General features: G+C 41.0%; 1 protein-coding gene across 1 annotated transcript; it reads left to right on the forward strand.

The window, feature by feature from the left end:
• Positions 1–5,239: 5,239 nt before the first annotated feature.
• On the forward strand, positions 5,240–10,181 carry nrtn (neurturin; the record flags this gene model as incomplete). Its single annotated transcript, XM_080430492.1, has 4 exons — positions 5,240–5,326; positions 6,248–6,545; positions 7,952–8,091; positions 8,547–10,181. The coding sequence occupies 4 exons, from the start codon at positions 5,240–5,242 to the stop codon at positions 8,829–8,831; spliced, it is 810 nt and encodes a 269-aa protein (XP_080286618.1). The 3' UTR covers positions 8,832–10,181.
• Between the last annotated feature and the right edge of the window lie 14,701 nt (positions 10,182–24,882).

Raw genomic sequence — 24,882 nt, forward strand, 5'->3', positions numbered from 1 at the left:
CAGGCAGTGCCTGCAACTTTGTTTTTGTTTGATGGCTCCTAGTATAAGTCAACAATATTAAGATAGTAGGTTAATCTCGGAATTGTGTACAGTATCGAGGTCTCCGTGAACCTAGTTACCAAGGAAACAAAGCAAGATGGGGCCACAGACAACTGCTGACGTGATGACGGAAGGCGGTAACCCACACTGTGTATAAAACTCTGTATCTCTGTTTAAACTTCAGAAGAATATATCTGGAACCATGCTTTTCCGACGCTTGTAAGATCTCTTCTCTGGAATAAACCCAAATACTATTGTAACTAGAAGTTTCCTCCGATTATTGGTGTAATTAATTCACATCTGACCGATAGATATGGACCGGTATTTACTAGTGAAAAATAAAACTATCAATATATATATACACCATATATTCAGTATGTAAAATGTGCAATTTTCCCTTCATACGTTATTATTACAATAACTATTACAAGTTTGTTAATGTATTGTTTAAACACATCCCATGTCCTCTGATTTCTGTAAACAAGGGGAAAATCGGATTCCATGCGGTTTCTCCCCGTTTTGACATCAGTACTTTGTCGCTAAAGATTAGATGTCAGATTGCTCTGTTTTGTGTAAATCTAACCGATCTCTATTTGCTCATAATTGATCCCAGATTAACTGGACCCTAAGTAGACGTTGAGGAGCCAAGTACACACTGTTTTGTTCTGGCTGAATGAATCCAGTGTTAACGATGATGTTGCCCAGGCCTTTATGGCCCTCCAGCATTATTTATATCTATTATAGTCAGGCTACACAGCAGAATCCTGTGTTAATACACATTTTCCACTTTAACAAAACAAATGAACACTCGGGTCTTACTTTGTACTATTTGTAGTTTCGCCTTTATTGGAAATTATTTTGAGGGAGGGAGAGAAAGAAAAAGAACAATGCAGAGAGAAACAAGAACATGGAGTTGGAAGAAAGGAATCCTCAGTGTTTATCCATTTGTAGCTCTCAGTTAAATTAACGGTAACCGGAACGTTCGCCCCAAAACACACTCGCCCCCATTTTTTCCCGCGGACCTCTTGCCCCCCAGCGGTTCTTGTATTCTTGTATTTGTTTTACCTAGGTTAAGATTGGGAATACGTTTAGGGTTAGGCATAGTTTTACTGAGGTTACATTTTGGAATACTGTTAGGTTTAGGCATAGTTTTACTGAGGTTATGTATAAGGAATAAGATTAGGTTTAGGCCAGTGGTGTGGTCTAGTTTTTTTTTCGGAGGTATACAATAATCATTCCCTGCACGAGATGCGCATGGTCGTGGGTATACGCTAGCGCATTTTCAATGGATGAAAATTTCATCCATTGAAAATGCGCTAGCGTATACATACGTATATATTTTTTGGGGGAAAAGCGTATACAGTCTACTAACCATTTAATGGTTAGTAGACTGTATACGCTTTTTCCCCAAAAAATCTACACTGTATACGGTTTATACAGCGGGACACGGTAGAACACACCACTGGTTTAGGCATAGTTTTACTGAGGTTACCTAAGGAATACCTGGTTGCGACCGTTCCGAGGTCGGCAGATTTGACCTACATTGTAGACCAGGGCCGTGCAGAGACCGTTAAAGGGGTCTTAAGTTATACGTTTCAGCCGACAAAGCCACTAGAAAGCTGTGGGGGGAAATAGACATACGGTGCAACTTTTCACATTTGTGGCGGCCCCAATGCAGAAGTGAAAGTGCTGTTGGAAGTGCGCTCTTTAGTGGCCCCTCAACATGTGATTTCAATTTGGAGTTGATTGGATGTTGCGTTCATGACATATGGCATTTTTGTAAGAAATGCACCCCTCCCACTAATAATGGAAGCCAATTACAGGCTAACAGAATGGAATATCAAAACCCTGTTTGACGCTCATTGTCACATGGCTCCCGAAGCCTAATTTGGTTTCTGCAATAAAAAGTAGCATTAGTTAAATGACTTTGGCGCTGCATCGTTTAGAGTCCCCTCAATGTGTCATTAACATTTGGGGTAAATCTGACAATGCGCTAATGATTTTCTGCCTCTTTTCTTTTTTAAATAGACCATACCCACAATCTTTTGGACTTTTGGAAGCAATTATACTGTAATTTGTGATGAAAATGTTTCATGAGGGAACATAGGACTGAGGAAACATACTGCGTAATTTGGGATGGAAAAAATGTCATGTGAGAACATAGAGCTGAGGGAACATATAGGGCCTAATTTGGATGTGGAAAAAAATAATAGATGGAGGGAACATACATTAGGGCTGACGTGTGTGGTCACGTTACAAATTAATATTTTTAATGTCTATGCCTATGTTTGAGAAATTGATAAAAGACATATTCACTGTGATATTGCATGTTGATGTGAAGCTTCAATTTCATGTCAAGCCATGCCGTTATACGTGAACTAGCAAATGTTAAATGTGTATACCTACCGGTATACACATTTAACATTTGCTCACGGAGGCAGAAATTGGCGGGGCCTGTATGGGAAATTTGCGTCATGATCCAAGGAATCCAGGGGGGAAATTCTATTGTACGAACTACAGGTCAAAAGTTATGGTCCAAAATGTAAAGCGGACAGTTATAGCACCACCATGCAGCAGATTTGAAAGAAAGATTTGAGGTGGAGGTTCTTCCTTGGTCTACTGGGAGTGTGCATGCAAAGTTTGACGCTGTCCGACATAAGCTGCACACGGATGGACGGATGGACACAGACAGGGGCGAAACATAAATTTAATCTGCAAAAAACTGTGTAAAAGCAACAATTTATGCATTTAATCTGCAAAAAAAATGTAAAAGCAAAAATGTATGGATGGGGGAGGGAGTATCAGTCACACAAATGAAACTCAGAACTCACCATCTAAACGCTGAGTGCTTGCACATGGTGGTTGCAGCTGCAAAGCATAACAGAGGTTGGAGGGAACGTGACATCACTGTGTCAGGTGGAGGTGAAAATGACTGACGGAAATTATATTATATATATATATATATATATATATATATATATATATATATATATATATATATACATATAATTGTTTTGATAAAGCGCACTTTGGACATCAGGGGCCAAAGGGCAGGTGCTCAAGCCCCCTCAGCCCCCACCCCCACGTCCCTCTGAACATACAAGCACCTTAGAAATGGTTCAATGATGTCAGTAATCCTTTTATGAAGGAGAAACTTATATGGATATTATTGCGGCTGGAAGTCCAAAAAAGCAGTGTATATTATGCCCTCAATATTCTCTGTGCATATGCGTCATGATGACGCACAACAGTTTTTTGGGGTTACAAGCGTATAAGGGACCAGTCGAAATTTACATAAGGGGGGGCATGGAGGAAATGTATGTGCCCTGATCTAAAATGCCATGACCCTCCCTTTGACACAAAAAAAAATCAATGACCCTCCCCAAGTGATTAAAAAAAAAAGAGTAACCCTCCCCGCCTAGAAGTGTCACGATATATTGTGTCACGATATAGCCTATCGTGGTATTAAAATGTGATGATAGGTATTGTCATGATGTCATACTGTATCGTAATATTTTTTTAATCGTTTTTTTAATACAAAAAAAAAATTTCTTTTTTTTTGCCGGTGAAAGTTAGGAGTTTTTACTGTATGATATGAAATGTAAAGCTTATCATAGTAATTATTAATCATGTCCTCCATCATATTCAAGGTATTTTGGAGAGAAATGAAACAGACTCCAGTCAGTCACTTTCAGTTTAAAGCACTGCAGAGGGGAGGTGTTGTGTGTCAGCTGATGCTCGTTGACGCTCGTTAATGTGACATGCATCTGCACTCTCAAATAGGCCTACATCTAATCTAAGATTGTATTATACTGTATCTGGTATTATAGATTTTTTTTAGCTGTTGGAAATAACTAGGCTGCACTTGGTTGGTAAAGTCCAGATGACAAAAATATGAGGTTTGTGGAATTTATAGTTATGCAGTCTTATATTATATTATATTTGTTATATTAGTGTCTATCTGTCCTCTGAAACAATGGGTTTATAGTTAGTGAGAACTTCACTTCTCCATTAAGCTTGCACAAATTTATTTATTTGTGTGTACAAAGCACTTAGTAATTGTTTAAACTTGCTTTATAACGTTATTTATAAGATGATGGCCAATGTTGATGATACATGAGAAAAGAACATTAATAATATATCATATCGATATCATGCCCAACATCATGTATCGTATTGTGAAATTCTTGACACCCCTAACCCTCCCCATCAAATACAACATGACATTTAAAACTGATATGTCCAATGTTTTGCTTTCCACATTGATTAGAACATTGCTGTGCTAAATGCACAGTGTATCTGTAGTAGTGGTAGCAGAATGGATAGTGTTCTCATCTTACATGTGGGAAACCCATTGAATCCTGGTCAGATTGAAGAAAGTTGAATATTTGGTAACCAGTAGTTTAAAACTTTTGTCACTCTGCCCTTTTAATTATCAACTACAGTGACTACAACTACACTGTTGCCTACATAAAACAAATTAGGCTATCAATTATGGCCTGATGCTTCTGGTTTTACTTGTGGAGCTAGGCATCTATACACAACTGTCCATATAGATCCACATTAATCACATGCACAGAATTACTTCAAATTATTATGAATATCCAGTTATAGTAGGCCTATTTATAATGCATCTCTCCAATAACGCCTGTTGAAGTTTTGCTTAATTGTTCAACCACCATCGTTAAGACGCTGAATAGATTTGACTGGGTCGTTCACACTCGCTGTGCGTTGATGGCTTGTTAACGACCGTCATTGATTCTAAATAGACAAGGTGTTACTTGATTTGAATTCTTTGTATCCTTTGAAATGGAGAGGGGTCATTGACCACTGTTCTGCTGTACTAAAAAGGTATATAAAAAACGGACTATTTTATCAATTCAAAATTGCATGACCCTCCCTTGGATTCAAAGTAAAATTAGCTGACCCTCCCTTGGACCAAAATTAGAAAGGCATGACCCTCCCCTATTTTCCTCCATGCCCCCCCTTATGTAAATTTCGACTGGTCCCTAACCGCATTGTCTCGTGTGGGATAGAATGCATTAAGAACATGCACAAGAGAGATATACCAAAGTGAAACAGACAACCATAACAATAACATAGTATGTGGGATTTTGGTAGATGTCTACACTCAGTATCGGGAAGCGCCCATGTGCCGAAAATAGCAATAGACAAATGCGTACCTCGGACAGCACATATCATGGTCCTCCTCATTGACCCCAAAATTGCAGTGCGCTGCTGCTTTGCAAACACCCCCCCACTGCACCTGTCCTTCCACCAGCACAAGGTGAGACCCCAAAATACCACACACACCGGCGGGGAATAACATACCCCTTTTTGCCTCCGGAAACTGTCAATCTGCCAATACGCCTCCCCCAACATAGGGCCAGAGTTACACTGACAATGAGGATTTTCCTGTGGAGTTGGAATGTCTCCACCTTGTCAATTCGAATCTGATCCTTGCGGTGCAGCAATTCCATTAAGGTGGTACACATATAACTTTGAGTCGAAGTTGGTGAAGATTATCAGTTGCTTGAACAAGGCCAAAGTCAAAGGTCGAGGGCAATTGTTGAATGTGAAAGGCTTGTCATAATAACACATGATGACCATCAAGTAATCTCTCAAGAACAGATTCTTCTCTGCGTTTGAATCTGTCGGGGGGGTTCGTCATATCGCGTACGCACTGGCCTACAAGTGGGCGTGCCTTCAGATCAGGAAGCAGGCCGCGCTTTACCCAATCAAATGTAGTGGGCGGGATTTACGTGTCCGTCGATCCTTCCCCACTCGAAACAAACCGAAACTAATTTAACAATAGCGTCCGCGGAGCAGACAAAACCACGGAAAGATATTCACATTTTAACTTGCTCTTTCATCATAGAAACAAGTGGGCTTATAACTAAAACGATCCATGTTCTCTGGGAGAAGTGGTGTTAGTGTTCCGTGTAGAAATATTGTTAGTGGGAATGAAAACATAGTCGCACCACCGGAAGTGATGCGCTGAAGGCAGACCAAAACCCCGGTTTCCTTGCGCACGGGTGCTACGTCAACTTCCTCCCAGAGCCAACTGAGATAGTAAAAAACAGCAGAGGGCGCTATTTTTCCTTTTCATTTGGCGATGGGTTCCCAGATTGCTGTTCAAGGGACTCTGTCACCATGTCATTTTGTTCTGATCCAGTATATGTTATTGTGTTTCTCTCTGTGGTTTCAGAGTGTCCATGTTCCCCAGCCTTCTAAGATGAGGTTATGGAAGCTGTCAGTCATCTCTTTGGTGATATGTGGTGCCGCCCTCTGCTGCCTCCTGCCTAGAAGCCCCTTTACCACAACAAGGAACCACAGTCTCCTCCCCTCTTGGGAATCATTGTTATCATCATCATCATCATCGTCATCTTCTTCATCTTCATCATCGCCTTCATTATCATCCTCTTTTCCCTACTCCTCTTCAGTGAGGTCATTACGGAGGCGCAAGGTGCGCTCTGCAGGAGGTCTGAGCTCCCTGTTGTCAGAATGTAAGTCATGGATTTGCCAACTTCTTCCACCAAATTTACTAGTTTTGTTTTTCACATCACTGAAGTAAATTGTCACATCACTGAAGTAAATTGTCACATCACTGAAGTAAATTAATGCCAGGCAACATTAGTCAAAATCCTTGCCTGCCAGTGCCTGGTTTGAAATCCAGCTTTTTTATGATCTTTTATCTGCTACCTATAAGGTCAATTATTTCTCTGTCTCTCAGTGAAGGTTCCAGTGTGTGTTCAGCTGTAACATTCATGACTGGCTGAGGTCACGTTAAAGCCCACCAGAATTTAAACATACTGTAATCTTATATCCTATTAAAGATAAAGCAGTAGCCTACATTAACATTAGAATGGATAGTGCACTGAGACATACATACTGTACATGCACATGCACATACAGTACGTACACATACGCACAAACAAACGAATGAATGAACGAACGCGCGCGGCCAAGTGCACACACACACACACACACACACACGCACACATGTGATCATGAAGACTAGAGACAGTGATGTCATCCATGTGAATGCAAATGTCTAAGTGTTTTGTTTCCTTTGATCTATTGGGCTTGTTTGAGTTTGATTCCATTTAGCTTAGCTTAGATTACAGTAGCTTTGTTTAATTTAGGTTCATGTCATTTTGTCTGCCTGTTTAGTGCCACAAAAAAATTCATTAATGGGGCTAAACAGATGGTCAAATCAGCATCCCTTGCATTTAAACAGGTATAAAAGGTTCTGGTTTTCATTTCATTCTGATAATTATCATGGCTTCCTTCCCTGTCTAGACAGCTGTGAGAGAATAAACTTTGATGCAAACAAATCCTCCAGATCTTGACTCAAACGATTTACCTCATAATACACTGGATAATTCACAAACCAATTAGTTTATTAATGTCCATTTGTTACAATTTACAACTTTCTTTATCAAGATTGCCCACACAGTTTTGTGTGCCTCGATCTGTTGTAGCTTCAGGTTGGTCAGTGGTTCCAAAGCTTCCAGCAGAATCACTTAGCTCATCAGACTCATGTAATTCGACCCTCAATCAGTACTTATTCACACATACAAAACGTTGGCTGAGGAGCGCTCGCTTAGTGTGTGTTTATAGGTCACAGCTCATATTTGTAGTGCTTTATAGGCTGACCTCACACTCTGGCAAAAGAAGGAGACAGAGAAAATGTGTGTGTGTGTGTGTGTGTGTGTGTGTGTGTGTGTGTGTGTGTGTGTGTGTGCGCGTGTGTGCGTGCGTGCGTGCGTGCGTGCGTGCGTGCGTGCGTGCGTGCGTGAGTGAGTGAGTGACCGAGTTCTTGATATAAAGCTCTAAATACAGTTGAGATTTTGAGATTTGATTTATAGACTAGATTTACAATTTTTTTCAGCTTTTCCTCTCTCCACAGTCATGCAGATGTTCCAGTCTTTCACAGAGGCAGAGTTAAAGAGTTTGATTGACAGGCTCATTGCGAGGAAGGAGCGTCGTGAGGCTGATCAGGCTGGGCGTCGGCCTAAGCGTGCTGGCGGCCGTGGCAAGACCAAGAAGGTAATTGTATAGACTTGACATTTTTGAGCAAGCAATATCCACAGTTGCCGTCTACCTTCCCATATTTCGGAAGGCTACATGGCTGAATAATGTCATATGAATCAGCAAGCTCGTCCGCTAAACACTGAAAACACTAAAAACTGACTAGTTTTCCTGATTTGACTTCAAAACCTCAACAGACACAGTCCCACTGGTTCAATGGACGGACCTCTTGATATTTTCTTGAATTTGCTGATTGATTGATTTTTGGGGTGCTGGGTTAAGATTTGTTCATAGAGAAGAAGAACAGAACCCGCACACATAATGCTCCAACACAATTTATTCGAAACGTCAAACTGAGTTTAAAATGATGAAGAGCACAGGCTCGAAACGTCGTCGAATAAATTATATTGGAGCATATGAGTGTGTGGATTCTGTTCTTCCCAGCAGTCTGACATCTTGCTTTCTCCTTGTAGGGTCGGCTATGCGCACTTCGAGAGGCACAGCTGACTGTCAGTGAATTGGGCCTTGGGTACCTTAGCGACGAGACCATCCCTTTCCACTACTGCAGTGGCTCGTGTCATTCAAAGCGCCGCTTGTATGACCTCATCATGAAGAAATGGACACGTAGGGGCGTGTCACGGAGGGAACGCGCCCCCTGCTGTCGGCCAGTCAAATACGAGAACATTGGGGTGTTTGATATTAACAATAAATTTCAGACATTGTATAATTATTCTGCACAGGCATGTGACTGTGTATGACATACTATTTTATCATTAAAACATACACTGTTTTGAGTCCCCAAACTAAAATGGATTAATGGGAAGGACAAAGAATTGTTACAAAAACGTAAGACAGCTTATGTCAGCTGTGACATAATGCAGCACTACTGCAAGGCAAGGCAAGTGCTACAAGACTAAATATTACTGGATTGTAAGCGTGGAATACTAAACCAAAATCTACCATGTGCTACCACACAGAACCTTAGAGGGCCTTGGGATATGGCTAACATACCAAAGTTTAGCTGACCACTACCAGCTACTGAGGTGGCAGCTGTCGTCTCACCAATGTGGATATGAAATAATGACTCCTCTCTGGACTGTTGGTAAAGCAAAGCGTGCAATCATAATATTAAACCAAAGGCCAGGCAATTGCCATAAGAAGCTGCAGGAATGCTTTGTTCAACACTGTGGATTCATATGACTCTCACCTCTGTTCTCTGACCTTGCTAGCCATCTACTAAACTACATATATTTCACAGGACCAAGGATTATGACTATGGGTACCGTCCATAATCAGGCACTACTATATTAAAGCTGCATTGTGCTGACAAACAATAGGAATCATGCTGTTGTGTGTGTGTCAATAAACAAGCCAGCTCTCCCCCTCACTTTGACATGCGCCCAACATATTACAGCAGTCAACGTGAGACAAACTGAGCTAATACTGATCAATTGGCTGTTTAATCAGCTATAGGGTGAAGCATCGGTATGGGAGGGGGTGAGCAGCTGAGAGAGAAGAGCCTGAAGAGGAGCTTAGAGTCAGGAAATCCTTTGGTAAAATGCAGACAAAAGAAAGAAAGAAAGAAAGAAAGAAAAGAAATTGATGGCCAGCGAGTGGACATTTTGGCCAGCAGCGTTATGTTTCAATGAAACCTTGTGACAATCAAAAGTATAACACAATTCATCTTTACATAACAATGTTCTTTTGGATGTGTGGATCGAACAAGCATCTACACATGTAGACAACACAATCTGGAGTGGGCGGGCCCTGTGACAATATAGTGTAAGAAAGACGTTAACGGCACACATTACTGGAGTGTGCAGTACTGGATGTGGCAGTTGTGCTATGTTCATGGTACTGGCCCATAGCCCAAAGCAGGGCCTACCATCTACTGGGAGGTATAGCAGAAGCAGTCTGTGGTATGTGCCATGTTTTAGATGCTGTACTGGCCTGTCAGTCTTTAATCGGACAGATTTGTTTATCACTTGACAATAGTGATTGGTCGTTCATGATCGATTCGTTCAAAAGAAGTAGTTCATTGCCGTGAACAGGAACGAACTTGTTCACTTCCTGAAACTTTTACGTTCATGTTTTCGTTCATGCCCCCCGTCCCCTCCCCCCGTACACAGGACGGGAGAGCGGGCTGTTCCCGCGACAGACAGACAGCGGTGTGGTTGAGTTGTTTTTCACAAGACATGAACGAATCAATTGAACGAATCATTTGAACGGATCATTGCCGTGAACATGAACGAAATCGTTGGTTCACTGAAATTAACGATTGTTTTCCCACCACTACTTGACAACATGATAAAGTTTCTATTGTGACAGTATTGTGGAATAGTCAGAGGGAATGGCTGGGCTCCTGGTGGAATACTGCACCTACAGTACAAGAGCCACATCCTTCATCACAGATGGTATGTTCAAACATAGCAGGTCAGAGCAGCGTGCTCTCTAGAGCTCTAGATACTCTCACAGGCCCTCCCATAGGTGGGGGACACTCCCATAGGTGGGGGACACTCTCTAGACATTTGTATATAGGTATATATTTGCATCAGCCATGGCCTCCAAGGCTGCATTTATATGGGAACAGAATGTATGATGTTTGAATGTGGCCCAGATCTGATGGCTGTCTAAACAGGGAATGGATCGGTTCAAGGTTTTTCCACACACAATTAGCCATGCAGAACATCAGATCTGGGCCATAAAAGACTAAGAAACTAGATCTTTGCTGCCCTGTAAACCCAGTCTCTGCCTGTATGACAGCAGCACGTGTATTTATGACCCATAAACCACAGAGTAATAATAAGTTATATTTATTTATTCAGATAGGCAAGCTGTTATTTATTAAACTAGTTGGTGCCAAAAGAGAGACTGTTGTACATGTATTATAAATGGTATGTTATAATATGGCATGGATGTTATATGATGCTATAAAGTGTATTATCCTGACTATAATAAAGATAACCTAAGTTATGATGCCTTTCCACATCTGTCTGTGTGCTTTCTTCATCTGTTATATATACAGTATGCGTGTGTGCATGCGTGCGTGCGTGTGTGTCCGTGTATACTGATGTATGGAGATCATGTACAGTACATACCTGACTAAATTATCTCCCTTTTGCACATCCCCCATTGCTGCTGAGGTGTTTCTTTACAGAAGTTAGAAGGTGTGTCCTGCTTGTACTTTTAAACATTTTTCCTATCTTACTTTATCTTATTTTGTTATATTTCTTTCTTTCCACTCCACTATTAGCTCTACTATTATCTTGTGTAGTTGTCAGCATAGTCTTGCAACATTTTGCTGCTTGTACCTGTATGAGTGAGTGACAAATAAACCCTCTTGATTGTGTGTGTGTGTGTGTGTGTGTGTGTGTGTGTGTGCGTGCGTGCGTGCGTGCGTGTGTGTGTGTGTGTTCTCTCACAGCTGTCCAAACCAATTCCATAGAATTATCGTATTCAGTGCCAGTCCCTCGAAGAAGTCCTCCATAAATGCAATACGAAATATTCTTCTTGTTTGCATTGTCCTGAAATAACTATGCAAGAACAACAACAAAAGTCCCCGTTCATTATGTCTTTGACATTCATTATTTTCTGCGGTGTAGCCTATTGCATGTATTTTCTATTCTACAGGCATAATATGGAGAAGGGAGAGAAACAATGTCCCTGAAATGATAGATGGCATGATTCTTAGTAATCATCAGTTGGCAGATGAGCAACTATTGAACAGCAGCTGGAAGTAGTTAGGGTTGAGTGTTTTACTCAGGACACTTGACACTAAAGCCTGATTTATACTTAATTGTAGGATAGTGTCATGGACCGAACATAGCAGATCTACAATCTCACAGTGCACGAGTGTGCATTAGTGAATGTGAGGCGTTGTGAGCTTGTAGATCTGCTATTGGGGCATAAATGCAGTATAAACCAGCAGGAGCCGGGGATTGTCAGACTGGGAAACCTTGGATTCCCAAGCAGCCACTCTACCTCCTGAGCTACCGCTGAAATCACACCAATGGTAAACCAATTCGGGTTTCTTCCATAAGCCTTTAGACTTTTAGTAGTCTAAATAAAGTGGAAAATAGACACTGGGGGCAGCTTGCCTGCTCAGTGTTACCCAAAAGAAACAAACAAACCAACTGTTAGTAGCTTGTTTGTCAGACAGACTCTGCGTGTTTGGATAAGGCTGCAAGTTAGGCTCTACCACAGTGTGCATGTGTGTATGTGCCGTCATTGCATACTGTATGTGCATCTGTGGGTTGATGCTCATCTACATTATTTGCTGCATAATGGATGTCTGTGTGTGTGCGGCGCACACACGTGCATGAGCATGTTTATGTGTGAGCAAGTTACCTACGGTAAAGTGTCAGGGTCAGGACTCCATCACAGATTTAATGGGACTTCAGTCTAAACAACTTTATGGTATAGTGCGCTCGCGCGCGTGCACACACACACACACACACACACACACACACACACACACACACACACACACACACACACACACACACACACACACACACACAAACAAACTTTTCCTTAATGAGGTCCTGGAAACACTCGTCACAGGATTTCCTATGCAGACATTTGGAGCCCACCACATAATAAAGTGTTGAGTCACCGTTGTTTTCTGAAAGCAAGCCAATAAGAAAAAAATATATAATTTTGGCAATACCTGGTATAGTGTGTTCCCTTCATTATCATAATAGTCTTCCATCTATCCATCCATCCTGTATGGCTATGGCTGTGTCTTCACCTTTTCATTACCTCGAAAACAAATAAAAGTCAGATGACAATATTTGCACTTTGCATTTCACCATGGCAACTGTTTGCTGGTAAAGACAAAATACGGAGAATTGTTTGTTTACATTTTGGAGAAAGTTAAGTGGTGACACATCTGTCAACCTGTCACTGTTTCTTTCATCATGTCTCTATCATTACTCGTCTGTTTTGAGGTTATTTTCCAGGTGTGTCCAACCTTTACCACTGGTCAGCTGGCATAGTCTCTCAGGAGCAGAATAAAAGCAGACTAGTGGTGCTGTCTCAGTGGTTCTACTGTAGCCTACAGTATGAGGTGTGCTTGTGTCTGGGCACAGCGATCGCACTTTAACAGTCAGGATACATTTCAGTCACCCTGGCATTACTAAGACTGGAGTTGACAAATGAGTGCTCACCACTCATCTGTCAACTCCGTCCTCAATTCTCTCTCCCATCTATTTTGTAATCGTTGTGTATTAACATCAGTAAGAGATGAGATAAATGTATAACTGTCTGAAACAAATCCATTCTCAGTTGGTAACATTAGGAGCAGTTTTTCCCACTTCTGATTATTAGGAAGATGTGGAAATGAACCAAATACTTGTTTCACAAACTGACAGATCTGGAGAAATCTGAACAAGTTGTCACGGGAAAGATTGAATTCAGCACAGAGGGAAGGAAAACTATGGAATATATTGTCCTTATACAAGTCCTTAAAGCAATTAAGGCCAACATCACCCATTAAATGATGAGTCTATGGTAGAGGGGGTAAATAGATGATGAAGACCTAGACCTCCCTTGACCTTTCTTCTCTGTATGATTGTTTTACTAATTCTGGTAGTTTTGTTATCCCAGATAAAGCTAGTTATAAGTTGGTCTATGGTTTAAAAAAATATTTAGGTACTGGACTTTGGAAAAGTAGTCATCTTTACACATTGCACTCTTCCCGCTAATGATAGAGGTAAGTTGCTCCAACATTGAAAATCAGATTTTATATTTTTTATCAACGGTACAAAATTCATCTTCATCTTCATGAAGAAGTGATAGCTTTGGTGTGATATCAATTCCTAAGTGAGTGAAACCAGAATGTGACAGTTAGAAGGTGAACTTTTTTTGAATTTGTTGATCCGAGGTGTTAATAGGGAAGCATACACTCTTTATTTAATTTGTAGCAGGAGAACAAGAACATTATTTTAATATAGTTTCAGCAGCAGGGATTGATTGCATTGGATTTTTAATGTAAAGTAAAAGGTCATCCGTGTACAAAGAAGTCTTTCCCATATCGAGTAATACCTTGGATCATTTGAGATTATTTTAGAGCAATAGATAACGATTGCATTGCGACAGCGAAGAGCAGTAAACCTGATCGCGGACAACCTTGGCGTGTGCCTCAAGCTAAACGGAAGAAGGAAGAGTACGATGAGTTTGTGTTTACACTTGCAAGCGGATTTGATGATCCGAATCTGATGATCTTGTCATTCAAGGGCATAACAGCTGAATCTGATGATCTTGTCTTTCAAGGGCATAATTTCAAGGTGTGTTGGTGTTGGCCTGCAAGTTGGCATATTTTCACAAAGCTACTTAAAGGTCTACTAGAACTAAAATAACAAACAAATACACCAGTGACCTGTTCTGTCAACCTGAACTGAAAAACATCTGCATGGCTTCCATGGAAGGAATAAATGATATCCACCACTTCATCTATTGGCTCACCTTTTTATCTGTTCATCACAAACCTACCTCTCACAGGGTCCATGCAGGCTAAACTAGAACTCACTGAAGGCAATGCAAGGCACATTTATTTGTACAGTATATGACATTTCAACAAAACAATTTAAAGTGCTTTACACAAAACATTGGCCATGAAGACATTAAGATATTGAGAACAAAGAGAGCAAAAGAAACATCAAAAAGGACATTTGAATACAATTTATTTTTTATAATTTAAATTTATTTTTTAAATTTTAAAACACTTTTCCTGACATGGTAAAGAAATTAAAATTGCATTGATGTTTCTATATACTTTGTTTATTTTTACATCCCTGCTTATACAAAAGAAAAACGTCCAGCACACGCAACATAATTTATTGCAGCAGCGTGTCTTCTTCAGCACTCAAACAAAAACAGAGCAACCATCAGGTTCATTATTGGACAGACCTGGTCTTAAATAGGGAGCAATTTTTATGCATCATCTATTACATCAATATTTCTAAAATCAGTAAAGTGAATATTGAAAATAATTAAATATAATTTATTCTCAAGAAACAAAATCACAAAAGTCATTAATTTCTTATCTTGGTGTCTGCGCCATTTAGGGGCATCTACCACTTCAGTCCCTTGGAAGTGTAAGCTGCTAATTTCATGGCCTATTGGCCTATACTGCCACAGATGATTTGACATCTGTTTCTGATCTAACTCTTATGCTCAGAAATTCAGATTTTTTTGTTCTCTCATGGTCTAGCTGACATAATTTTAATGCAAACGTATTTTCTTGCACGATTCTACCTGAATAACCTTAATTTTTCACCTTGTACATTATGTACCTTCATACAAAAGAAAGAAAATGCTGATGCAGAGAATAAAAGTCCGATTTGATGTAGATGAGATATGGATATTTCACTGCAGTGGGAGCGGTATTGCGCTCACTGTACCGCACTGTTGTGCCAAAAAGAGAGCTGGGCCAGAAGGCAAAGTTCTCAATCTACGGTCAGCCTTCATTCCTACTCTATGGTTATGTACAGTAACATGGGTCATGAGTATGACCGAAAGAACAAGATCGCAGGTACAAGCGGACAAGATGGGTCTTCTCAGGAGGGTGGCTGGATATCGTAAGAAGCTCAGTCATCAGTGAGAGAGAGTAGAGCCGCTGATCCTTTTCATAGAAAGGAGCCACTTGATGTGGTTTGGGCATCTAGTAAGGAGGGCTCCTAGTCGCCTCCCCAGGGAGGTTTTCCTGCAGGCATGTCCAGCTGGAAAGAGGCCGTGGGGCAGACCGAGCGAGGACAGGTGGGGGGGATTATATCTCCTCACTGGCCTGGGAACGCCTCGGAATCCCCCAGTCAGAGCTGACTAATGTGGCCAGAGAAAGGAAAGCCTGGGGTTCTCTGCTGGAAATGTTACCTCCACGACCCGACTCCGGATATGTGGATGAAGATGGATGGATGGACGGAACGATGGATGGATGGATGTACATAATGTTTGGATGGATATGCTAAATATGTAGATACCATATCTTTTTGGATTCCTTCTTTTTTCCTTCCTTTGTCCACGGAACTATTAGTAATAGTTGTAGAGAACACAGAAAACCGTGTTTCCACAGAGCAGCCAAAGTGTGATTCATATAGGCTAATGATAACACTGCAGTGAAAGCCATCACATTCAGCAGTGGGCTATGTCACTGATCTCTCTCTGTCTCACACACACGCATGCACGCATGCACGCACGCACGCACGCACGCACGCACGCACACCCTTTCATATGAAATTCAGTGTAACTGCTGCATTTATCTACAGTATAAGCAAAGTTATTCCATAGAACAAATACACACACATACTGTAAACACACACACACACACACACATATCTTTTCTTATGAGATTCAGTTGAAAGATAACTGTTGCATTTACCATATACTGTACGAAGTCATTTTTCCATGGAACAAACCTAATGTGTTATGGATTAGATGTAAGCGATAGCACAAGAGATAGTGTACTATGCATGCAGGTATATGTCTACTGGCATGCCTGTGTGTGTGTGTGTGTGTGTGTGTGTGTGTGTGTGTGTGTGTGTGTGTGTGTGTGTGTGTGTGTGTGTGTGTGTGTGTGTGCGCGTGTGCGCGTGCGTGCGTGCGTGCGTGAGTGTGTGCGAGTGTGCATTGCATACATGCGTCCGTGTGTCCATGCATGTGTGCGTGCGTGCGTGTGCTTGTGTGTGTGTGTGTGTGTGTGTGTGTGCGCGTGCGCATCGCATTTGTCACTTGCACACATGTAACAGGTACCATTTATCATCATCAGCCAGCTTTGTTGACCTTGTCTACGCAGAGGATGAGGTAGGAATAGGCCTATCACTCAACCATGACCTGTGTCTTTGTGGCCATATTTGTGTGAGAGCAAAGTGTGTCCCTCCCTGTATGTGTGAATGTGGGAATTAGCTTGTTTCTCCACCAGGCAATCAGAAGACCAAATGCGCCCCTTGATCTTTGTATGCAAAGAATATACAGTGTGTGTGCCTGAGCAGGTGGTTGTCTTCCATATATACATCCCTCTCTTGTCTTTTTCAGGAAAGGAGACATTCTTTAGTGACGCATGCAGCCAGTCCTCTCGTTCTAATTTGTTAAACTTTGTTTTGGTGCTGTACCAGGAGAAAGATGTGGCCAAGGTTGTGTTTCACAGGACAAACAAAAGCAGGATTTCTGTTTAGAAAAAGCTAAATAAAGAAACTTTAGCTCATCTCTTCAACTATTCACAATAACCATCGTTGTTGCTCAGACTTGTGCGCAGACACGCACGACACATTCAGTGTCAGCTGGGGCTCACTTTGTGCTAGGCCAGTAAACAATGTAGAACTAACTCTATCCTTGTGAATGCTCCTCTCATCAAACACAGTGGTCAACATTTTTCATGAGTATCCTGTGGTCACCTAGCAATAACTTATGGTACCTGTTGCAACGATATGTGTTGTGTTGTGTTGTGTTGTGTTGTGTTGTGTTGTGTTGTGTTGTGTTGTGTTAGGTAGGTTTTTTTCCATTTCTTTTTTACATTGGAAGAGTCAGAGAAAAAACAGAGGTGTTGAACCTTACAACTGAGATATTCTTAGTTGTGTGCCAGTGACGTTCAGCACATCTGCTGTACTCTAACAAGCTGTAAAGCGGCAATTTCCGATGTGCAACATGATGCACAACAACTCAGGCTTTAGATAATAATACAATCCTATCTAGGAGAGGCACAACACATCTTGTTAACAGCACTGTGGAGATACTATAGCATTGTATAGCAACAACACATTCATAAACACAAGCCAGGTCCAAATGGGATGGATTAACTGCATATATGGTTTGGGCTAGAGAGTTAGGCCATAATCACATGGTTATAACTCTAACATAGAAAGACAGAAGAGAGCTCATTAGAAAACACAGTTGTCAGAGTAGAACAGTGGACTGGATCGAGTTTTCACAACCACACAGGCAAAACCACATGTGTTGGGACAGAAAATTGTCACCACTGGAAAGATATGAAATCAGAAAGTATTATAATTTAACCCAATTTTACCCTTAAACATAAGCAACCCTATAGCCAATGTTTAGAACAGGGATGGATGTGGACCTAAGGCCTCAATTACCCACCACCACCATTGTTGCAAAACATGATATAGAGGAACTATTGTGTAATCCTATATACAAGAGGTGATGTATAGGAAACTCTAATGACTCCGAATGTAAATTCATATTGAAATATCTTCCAAATTATAATCATATTAACTCATTCTCTGTACAACAGACAGGCACAATTCTAGAATGATTTAAAAACGTGTAATGGTTTGTTGGTATTGTGTGGTTTTGAATTCTACTGGGGTGGCAGCTGCCATAAATAAACATTTTGGATAAAAAATCTGTAAAATCAGGCAAAAATAAGAATTAAATAACATAACCCTCCCAACCCAACCCTAACCCTAAAACCGAAATAAAGTAACAAAAAAACGCCCCAAAACGCCCAATATCCGTGCAATAACCGCACATTTTGTCGGATCGGTCGGGGACACATCAGTGTCCACCCGCTCCTGCTCAGGCCCAGCCTATACTAGCGTTCTGGCTGTGCCACTGTGCCCCACTATTCTCTTTTTGGTCAAAAAGGTCATCGTTCAAGGTCATATTCAAGGTCAAGGTCTGACTGTAGGGTTGTTTATTTAATCACTTGAACCCTTAGTTAAAGTTATTTGAGTCCGGTTAGCTCAACTGGTAGAGCTCTCGCCTTTAGATCACATGGTTATGGGTTCGATCCCCGGCACCGCTAACTCAGTGAGTAGCATGGCTTGCCTGCGGCAAGTCGTGCGATAAGTAATGGGAGCTGATGGTACTGTAGGTGTGCTCCACTTCAGCAATCCATCTCCCAGGGGTCTAGCGCATTGTAACAGGGACAGACTCCCACGTTACAGCCTGATACCGACAATAAGCCTCTCCCGACTTACTTATACAGTACTTAGACGACCAGTGTCCCAGGGCTCTATAGTCTATACTATTGCCAAAAGTTCACACTAGAATAGGGACACTAGGGTTCATGGCCAGCCCACTGCATGAGTGACTACATCACACAGATATTGTTAGGCTCATTATGGCTCTTAACAACATTACAGATATTTTTAGGCTCGTTAAGAGTAATTAGAACATTGCCAACCTCGTTAGGTTTTCTAGAGGAACGGTATCAGGTTTAAGTACAGCATTACTTTCATGGCAAGTGCAACTCTGGAACACTTTATCCACCCTCATTACCTGAGGGTTGAGAATTAAGACTGTAGTGATGTCAGAGTCTGGCACTGTAAAGAGTTAACTGAGAGCCGGGAGGAGAGGAGAGGAGAGGAGAGGAGAGGAGAGGAGAGGAGAGGAGAGAAGAGAAGAGAAGAGAAGAGAAGAGAAGAGAAGAGAAGAGAAGAGAAGAGAAGAGAAGAGAAGAGAAGAGAAGAGAAGAGAAGAGAAGAGAAGAGAAGAGAAGAGACATGCGCACACACACACACACACACACACACACACACACACACACACACACACACACACACACACACACACACACACACACACACACAGTAGAGCAGGGCGGAGGTTTCTATATATGATTTTTTTTATATATGTGTGACTTTCTGAGCTAAATTGACTCTGATCTCTCTGCCATCTCCTTTCAATCTGAACTGCCTATATGCAGACTCAGACTCATTATGAGAAAGATCTCCATCCAACAGCCAATAAACCCTATAACACATCTGGTATTTATCAACAGATCTACAGCATGCAGAGACAGACAGGAGGTGAGAGAGTTAAAGAGAGAGAGAGAGAGAGAGAGAGAGAGAGAGAGAGAGAGAGAGAGAGAGAGAGAGAGAGAGAGAGAGAGAGAGAGACGAAAGAGACAATGCAGGTGTCTAAAATATTACGGAAAAGAGAGAAAGAAAGAAGTACATGGAAAAGAAAGGGAGGATGTATAGACATAGGATGTATAGACATAACAGAAAAGACAGAGAGACAGAGTGAGATGTGTTGCATATAGTATAGGTAATGGTTGATTTACTGTATATTACATTATGGCTATTGTATTGTGTGATCAAATGACTCTAACCTCAGACTCCATGACTGTCCAGCCTCTCTGCTGTTACTTCCTGATTAGTTTGCATATTCACAGCCACAGCCCAATTACGGCCCACCACAGCCAGCCCTCTGCCAATCTGTTTTCAGAGTTGTATTTATTATGCCAGTGAGTCAGAGCAGCCAGTGTGTATAGAGGCTTATGCAGCAACTGCACCAAGCTTGAAAAATGACAATCATATCATATCATAACATAGCATACATGCCAACTTCCCAGTCATCTGATCACGCGAGCATGTCGCCACATTTTAAACATTTACAGTTTGATGGAATAATATATTCAGGAGTGTAAAAGGGCAGAGGGTGGAGGGGAGTATGGGCAGTGGGTGTGGGTGAAGAGGTAAGCCTGGCATGGCCAGACTAATATCACTGCCACGGGCAATCTTTTTTTGCAATGGCAGATTCGTCTGGAACCAGGCTAATTAGAGGGGGGTCTGGTCCGAGAGTTTGCCTAGGATGCCCCTCAGGTGGGAAGAGGGGAGCATCACTGTATCCCCAGTGAGGAGACCATCTTCCCCATGCATACACCTGATGGCCCAGCTCAGTCCCCAAATCTGGAGCTTATCAAACATCAGACACCTGACAAACATCAGACATCCACATCAGCACCCACCCCTCACCTCCAGAGGTACCAGGCCCTATAGGCTATTGACCTTGACTCCTTAGGCAATTGACATTGTGGAGCAGTATCTCGTAGTATTTCAGAAATGTAGATAAACTAATAAAGCGTCTTTTATATGGACCCAGCAATATATCTTTTCACGCAAAAAAATGGGTTTGTGATGAGCAGGAAAAGTGAACAACGCATCACATTGTGATGCATTGTGAGCTTGTAGATCTGATATTTTCATGATTTTTTTTTCATGAAGCTCTGACAATTTTTGGACTTTTTATCTTCTGAAATAATCTAAAATGTTTAATCGCTACCCATAAAAATGGGTCCGTGACCCATAATGGCTCCCAACCCATTGTTTGGGAAACACTGCCCCTAGGGGAGTTGAATTTATTTTAAGTTTTGCCAGACACTTTTACACATTGGTGAACATTTGTGTAATATCCCTTATAAATGTCAATTTTCACAATATATATGAGTACATTTTCTAGCACATTTTCTCAAATGCTGCCTAGACTAAGGATGAAAAAGGAAAAGAAAGCAGAGGTGTTCAGAGAGAGAGAGAGAGAGAGAGAGAGAGAGAGAGAGAGAGAGAGAGAGAGAGAGAAAGTATTACTAATTGAACAACCATGATGCATTCAGCTGTATAATGTTAGTTTGGTCGTAAGTTTAAATTAAATGCAGTGACAGTGGAAAAAACAAAGTAACCACAATAAAACATCTCAGAGGGAAAAACAATGACGTGGATGCCAAAAGCCAAACGTAAGTATCGGTTAGCACAGCCAAAACACAAAGAAATGCATGAACTGAACATTAAGATAATCATGTGTGAATAAATGCAGGAAAATATGGTCTCTCTTCTCTGGTCTCTGTATTTCACTATACATACTAAATAATAAATATTCGGACAAAAATGTGTTGGTTAGTCCTAATACTGAATTTGTATCCGCCCTAAATGCGCTATAAATCAGATTATTAACAACACATTACATGTTCTTGTTTCATACTGCTAAACAGTTAAATATTGTAGCATCCAACATTAACATATCACCAGTGCCGTGGATAAATCTACAACTCACAAATCTAGCATTTAAAATGTCGTCAGAAATTGTCAACTGCTATTTAAGCAGCAATCCGGAACTTATTTTAATAAATAAAACGTATTTTTTTCACTCATCTGTATGGTAGAATATGTTACAGTAATACAATATACTGTAACTACTGTATATATCTGCAGTGTTTGGAGGTGGTCACACTACTCCATTGAAAAGCTACTGGCTAACATTTTATTATTATTGCCTCAGTTTATAATGGCAACATCTCCCATACCCAAGCGGCGATTCCATCTCAAAGAAGCAGTAGGCATTTGGTCTTCCATGCGGGAGACCAGGATTCGAATCTAGTACATACAGTAAAACTTAAGGATTCCCTGCCAATCACGTAGATCTTTTTAATAAAAAAAAGAACAGAGATATCGCGATACGAAGATTTACTGCTCCCTGGTTAACTTATTACTTAAAAATCCTGTATCTCGGCTCCTGTGTGTTTTTTTTGCCGAAACATGCTATTTTTAAGTGCGCATAACGAGCTAATGCTAATCTAACGTGCTAAGCTAACATTTTTGTGGAAGCACAGTGAAACCCTCCGTGATTAGCAACCATCAGGGGATCGATCATACTGGAAATAAATATTCTGTGACTACTTAAAAAGGTTAGAAAAATCGAAAAAACCCTGGCCAAATAGCTACCGGTAATCACATGAGGTTATTGACACATGTTAAACATTAAACATTTTTAAACATCCAGCTAAATGGTGGGGTGGCAAGTGACAGTGAATAAAATGGTAAATTATTAGGAAAGAAGGATTAAATCAGCGACCAAGAATGACAGACAAGGAAACAAATGAGTGCATATTTATTACAGCTTATAGTGTGATGACATGACACATAGTGGTGCTTAAACGACAAATGGACAGTTTTAATGATTGTGACCTTGGCTGTTTGGATGAAAGAAAGGGGGGAACATTTTCAAATGAGAGCTTTCATGCCAGCCTCTTTACTTTAGCCACACAAGTGGACACATCCCTGGCAAGAAGTCCATGTTAATGTGAGAGGTAATGGTGCATGTAAAATTAAACACTGTAAACTAGAACTGGACAGAAATATGTTTAAAGGTGGTTTCAAAATGTTTGAGTTTGTGGTGTGGTTGATTTCTTTTTGGCAGACACATAAATGACCACACAAGTGAAAAAAAAACCTTTCAAACAGTGGGCAATTCTACAAAGTAGGCAGTAGGATAGTATTATATTTCCTTTGACTTTTCTCTATGATCTACAGTTGAAATGATGACATTTTTAATGTATTATTTCACTGTATTCCACTAAAGATTTGTCACATTATGGCAAAAAAAATGACTTGGCTGAGCTGCACCCTTCATTTCTTCGATCAGCACATTCATTGTTATCCTTATATCATTACAGTCAACATGTTTCTTAAAGTTAAACTAATTCCTTAAATTGTTAAAACAGACCACTTTTGGACAGAATGTCCTCTCCATCAAGGGAAGCCTAGGATGGAATAGCCTCCCAGTCACTCTAAGCCTTTAGAGTCTAAGGGAAAGCCCCACTTTAAACTAAAACAACTGTTAAACATTTCTCAAACATGTGACCATTGATACATTTTAAATCTTAGATTTGTCAAAATAGGTTTTGATTTTCTATTAGGTATAATTAGACTATAAGGTAGGTATTTAGGTTGTTAGTTAAAGGCTTATATGTGGTATATATTTGTGTTTTTCTCTATGTCATGTTGTCACTGTGGTGTATTTGTATGTGGGACTACGTGGAAATGAGCTTCTGGCTAAATCCGGCATGTTTATATGAAATCATGTGTATTGAAATGTTCAGTAATGTGTACTATCCCGGAAATAAACAAATAAAGTAAGTAAAGTAAAGTAAGGAGAGGAGAGGAGAGGAGAGGAGAGGAGAGGAGAGGAGAGGAGAGGAGAGAGTATTTACTCAAGATTTCTCTGTTCGGTGTCATCCTTTCCAGGACAGATAAACACTCTCTATGATCCAGTAACAGCTGGTCTAATTGTGTATTGTGTGTGTGTGTGTGTGTGTGTGCGCGCGCACGCGCGTGCGTGTGCTTATGCGTATGTGCGTGTGCTAATGTGCGTGAGTGTGTGTGTGTGTGTCAATACTTGCATCCACGTTCATACTTAAAGTCACACAACAACACAATATACTATATGGTAGCATCTGTACTGAGCCTGTCACTGTGTATATGTGTGTGTGTGTGTGTGTGTGTGTGTGTGTGTGTGTGTGTGTTGTGTGTGTGTGTGTGTGTGTGTGTGTGTGTGTGTGTGTGTGTGTGTGTGTGTGTGTGTGTGTGTGTGTGTGTGTGTGTGTGTGTGTGTGTGTGTGTGTAAACAACACAATGATATATGATTTTACCAGCTGCTCTAGCTAGGCAAGCAATGTGTGCGTGTGTGTGTGTGTGTGTGTGTGTGTGTGTGTGTGTGTGTGTGTGTGTGTGTGTGTGTGTGTGTGTGTGTGTGTGTGTGTGTGTGTGTGTGTGTGTGTGTGTGTGTGTGTGTATGTGTGTTCTCATGTGTAATGACATTCTTCTGCTTCAGCATGTGTGTGTACACGTGCATGTGGGTGAATGTGTACATGCATAAGCTATGTTACCAGCTGTGTTGAGCTATGTCTCTCTATGATCCAACAGGATTCCTACTGTCCCTGGGAACCTCCGTCCAGACAATTAGCCCAGAGCCAAGGGGAAATCTGAACTTGTCTATGGGGGAAAATGTGTGCTCATCTGTGCTAGGATAGACCAGTGGTTCTCAACCTTTTCAGGCCACGACCCCCCAAAATAATCAGATTTGAACTGGGGATCCCCCAAAATAATCAGATTTGAACCGGCGGACCCCCCAAAATAATCAGATTTGAACTGGGGACCCCCCACCCTGACAAGCACTTGGAATTGTAGGAGTTGAGGCATTACATTTAGTTTGACTCAGTTCCCACAGATAAATATTGTGAAAATAGCTGATTTTCTGCCTATTTCTAATATTATTTGACAATTTGGCAAATGTTTG

This window comes from Gymnoscopelus braueri (genome assembly GCF_963280865.1).
Source record: "Gymnoscopelus braueri genome assembly, chromosome: 6".
Taxonomy (NCBI): Eukaryota; Metazoa; Chordata; class Actinopteri; order Myctophiformes; family Myctophidae; genus Gymnoscopelus; species Gymnoscopelus braueri.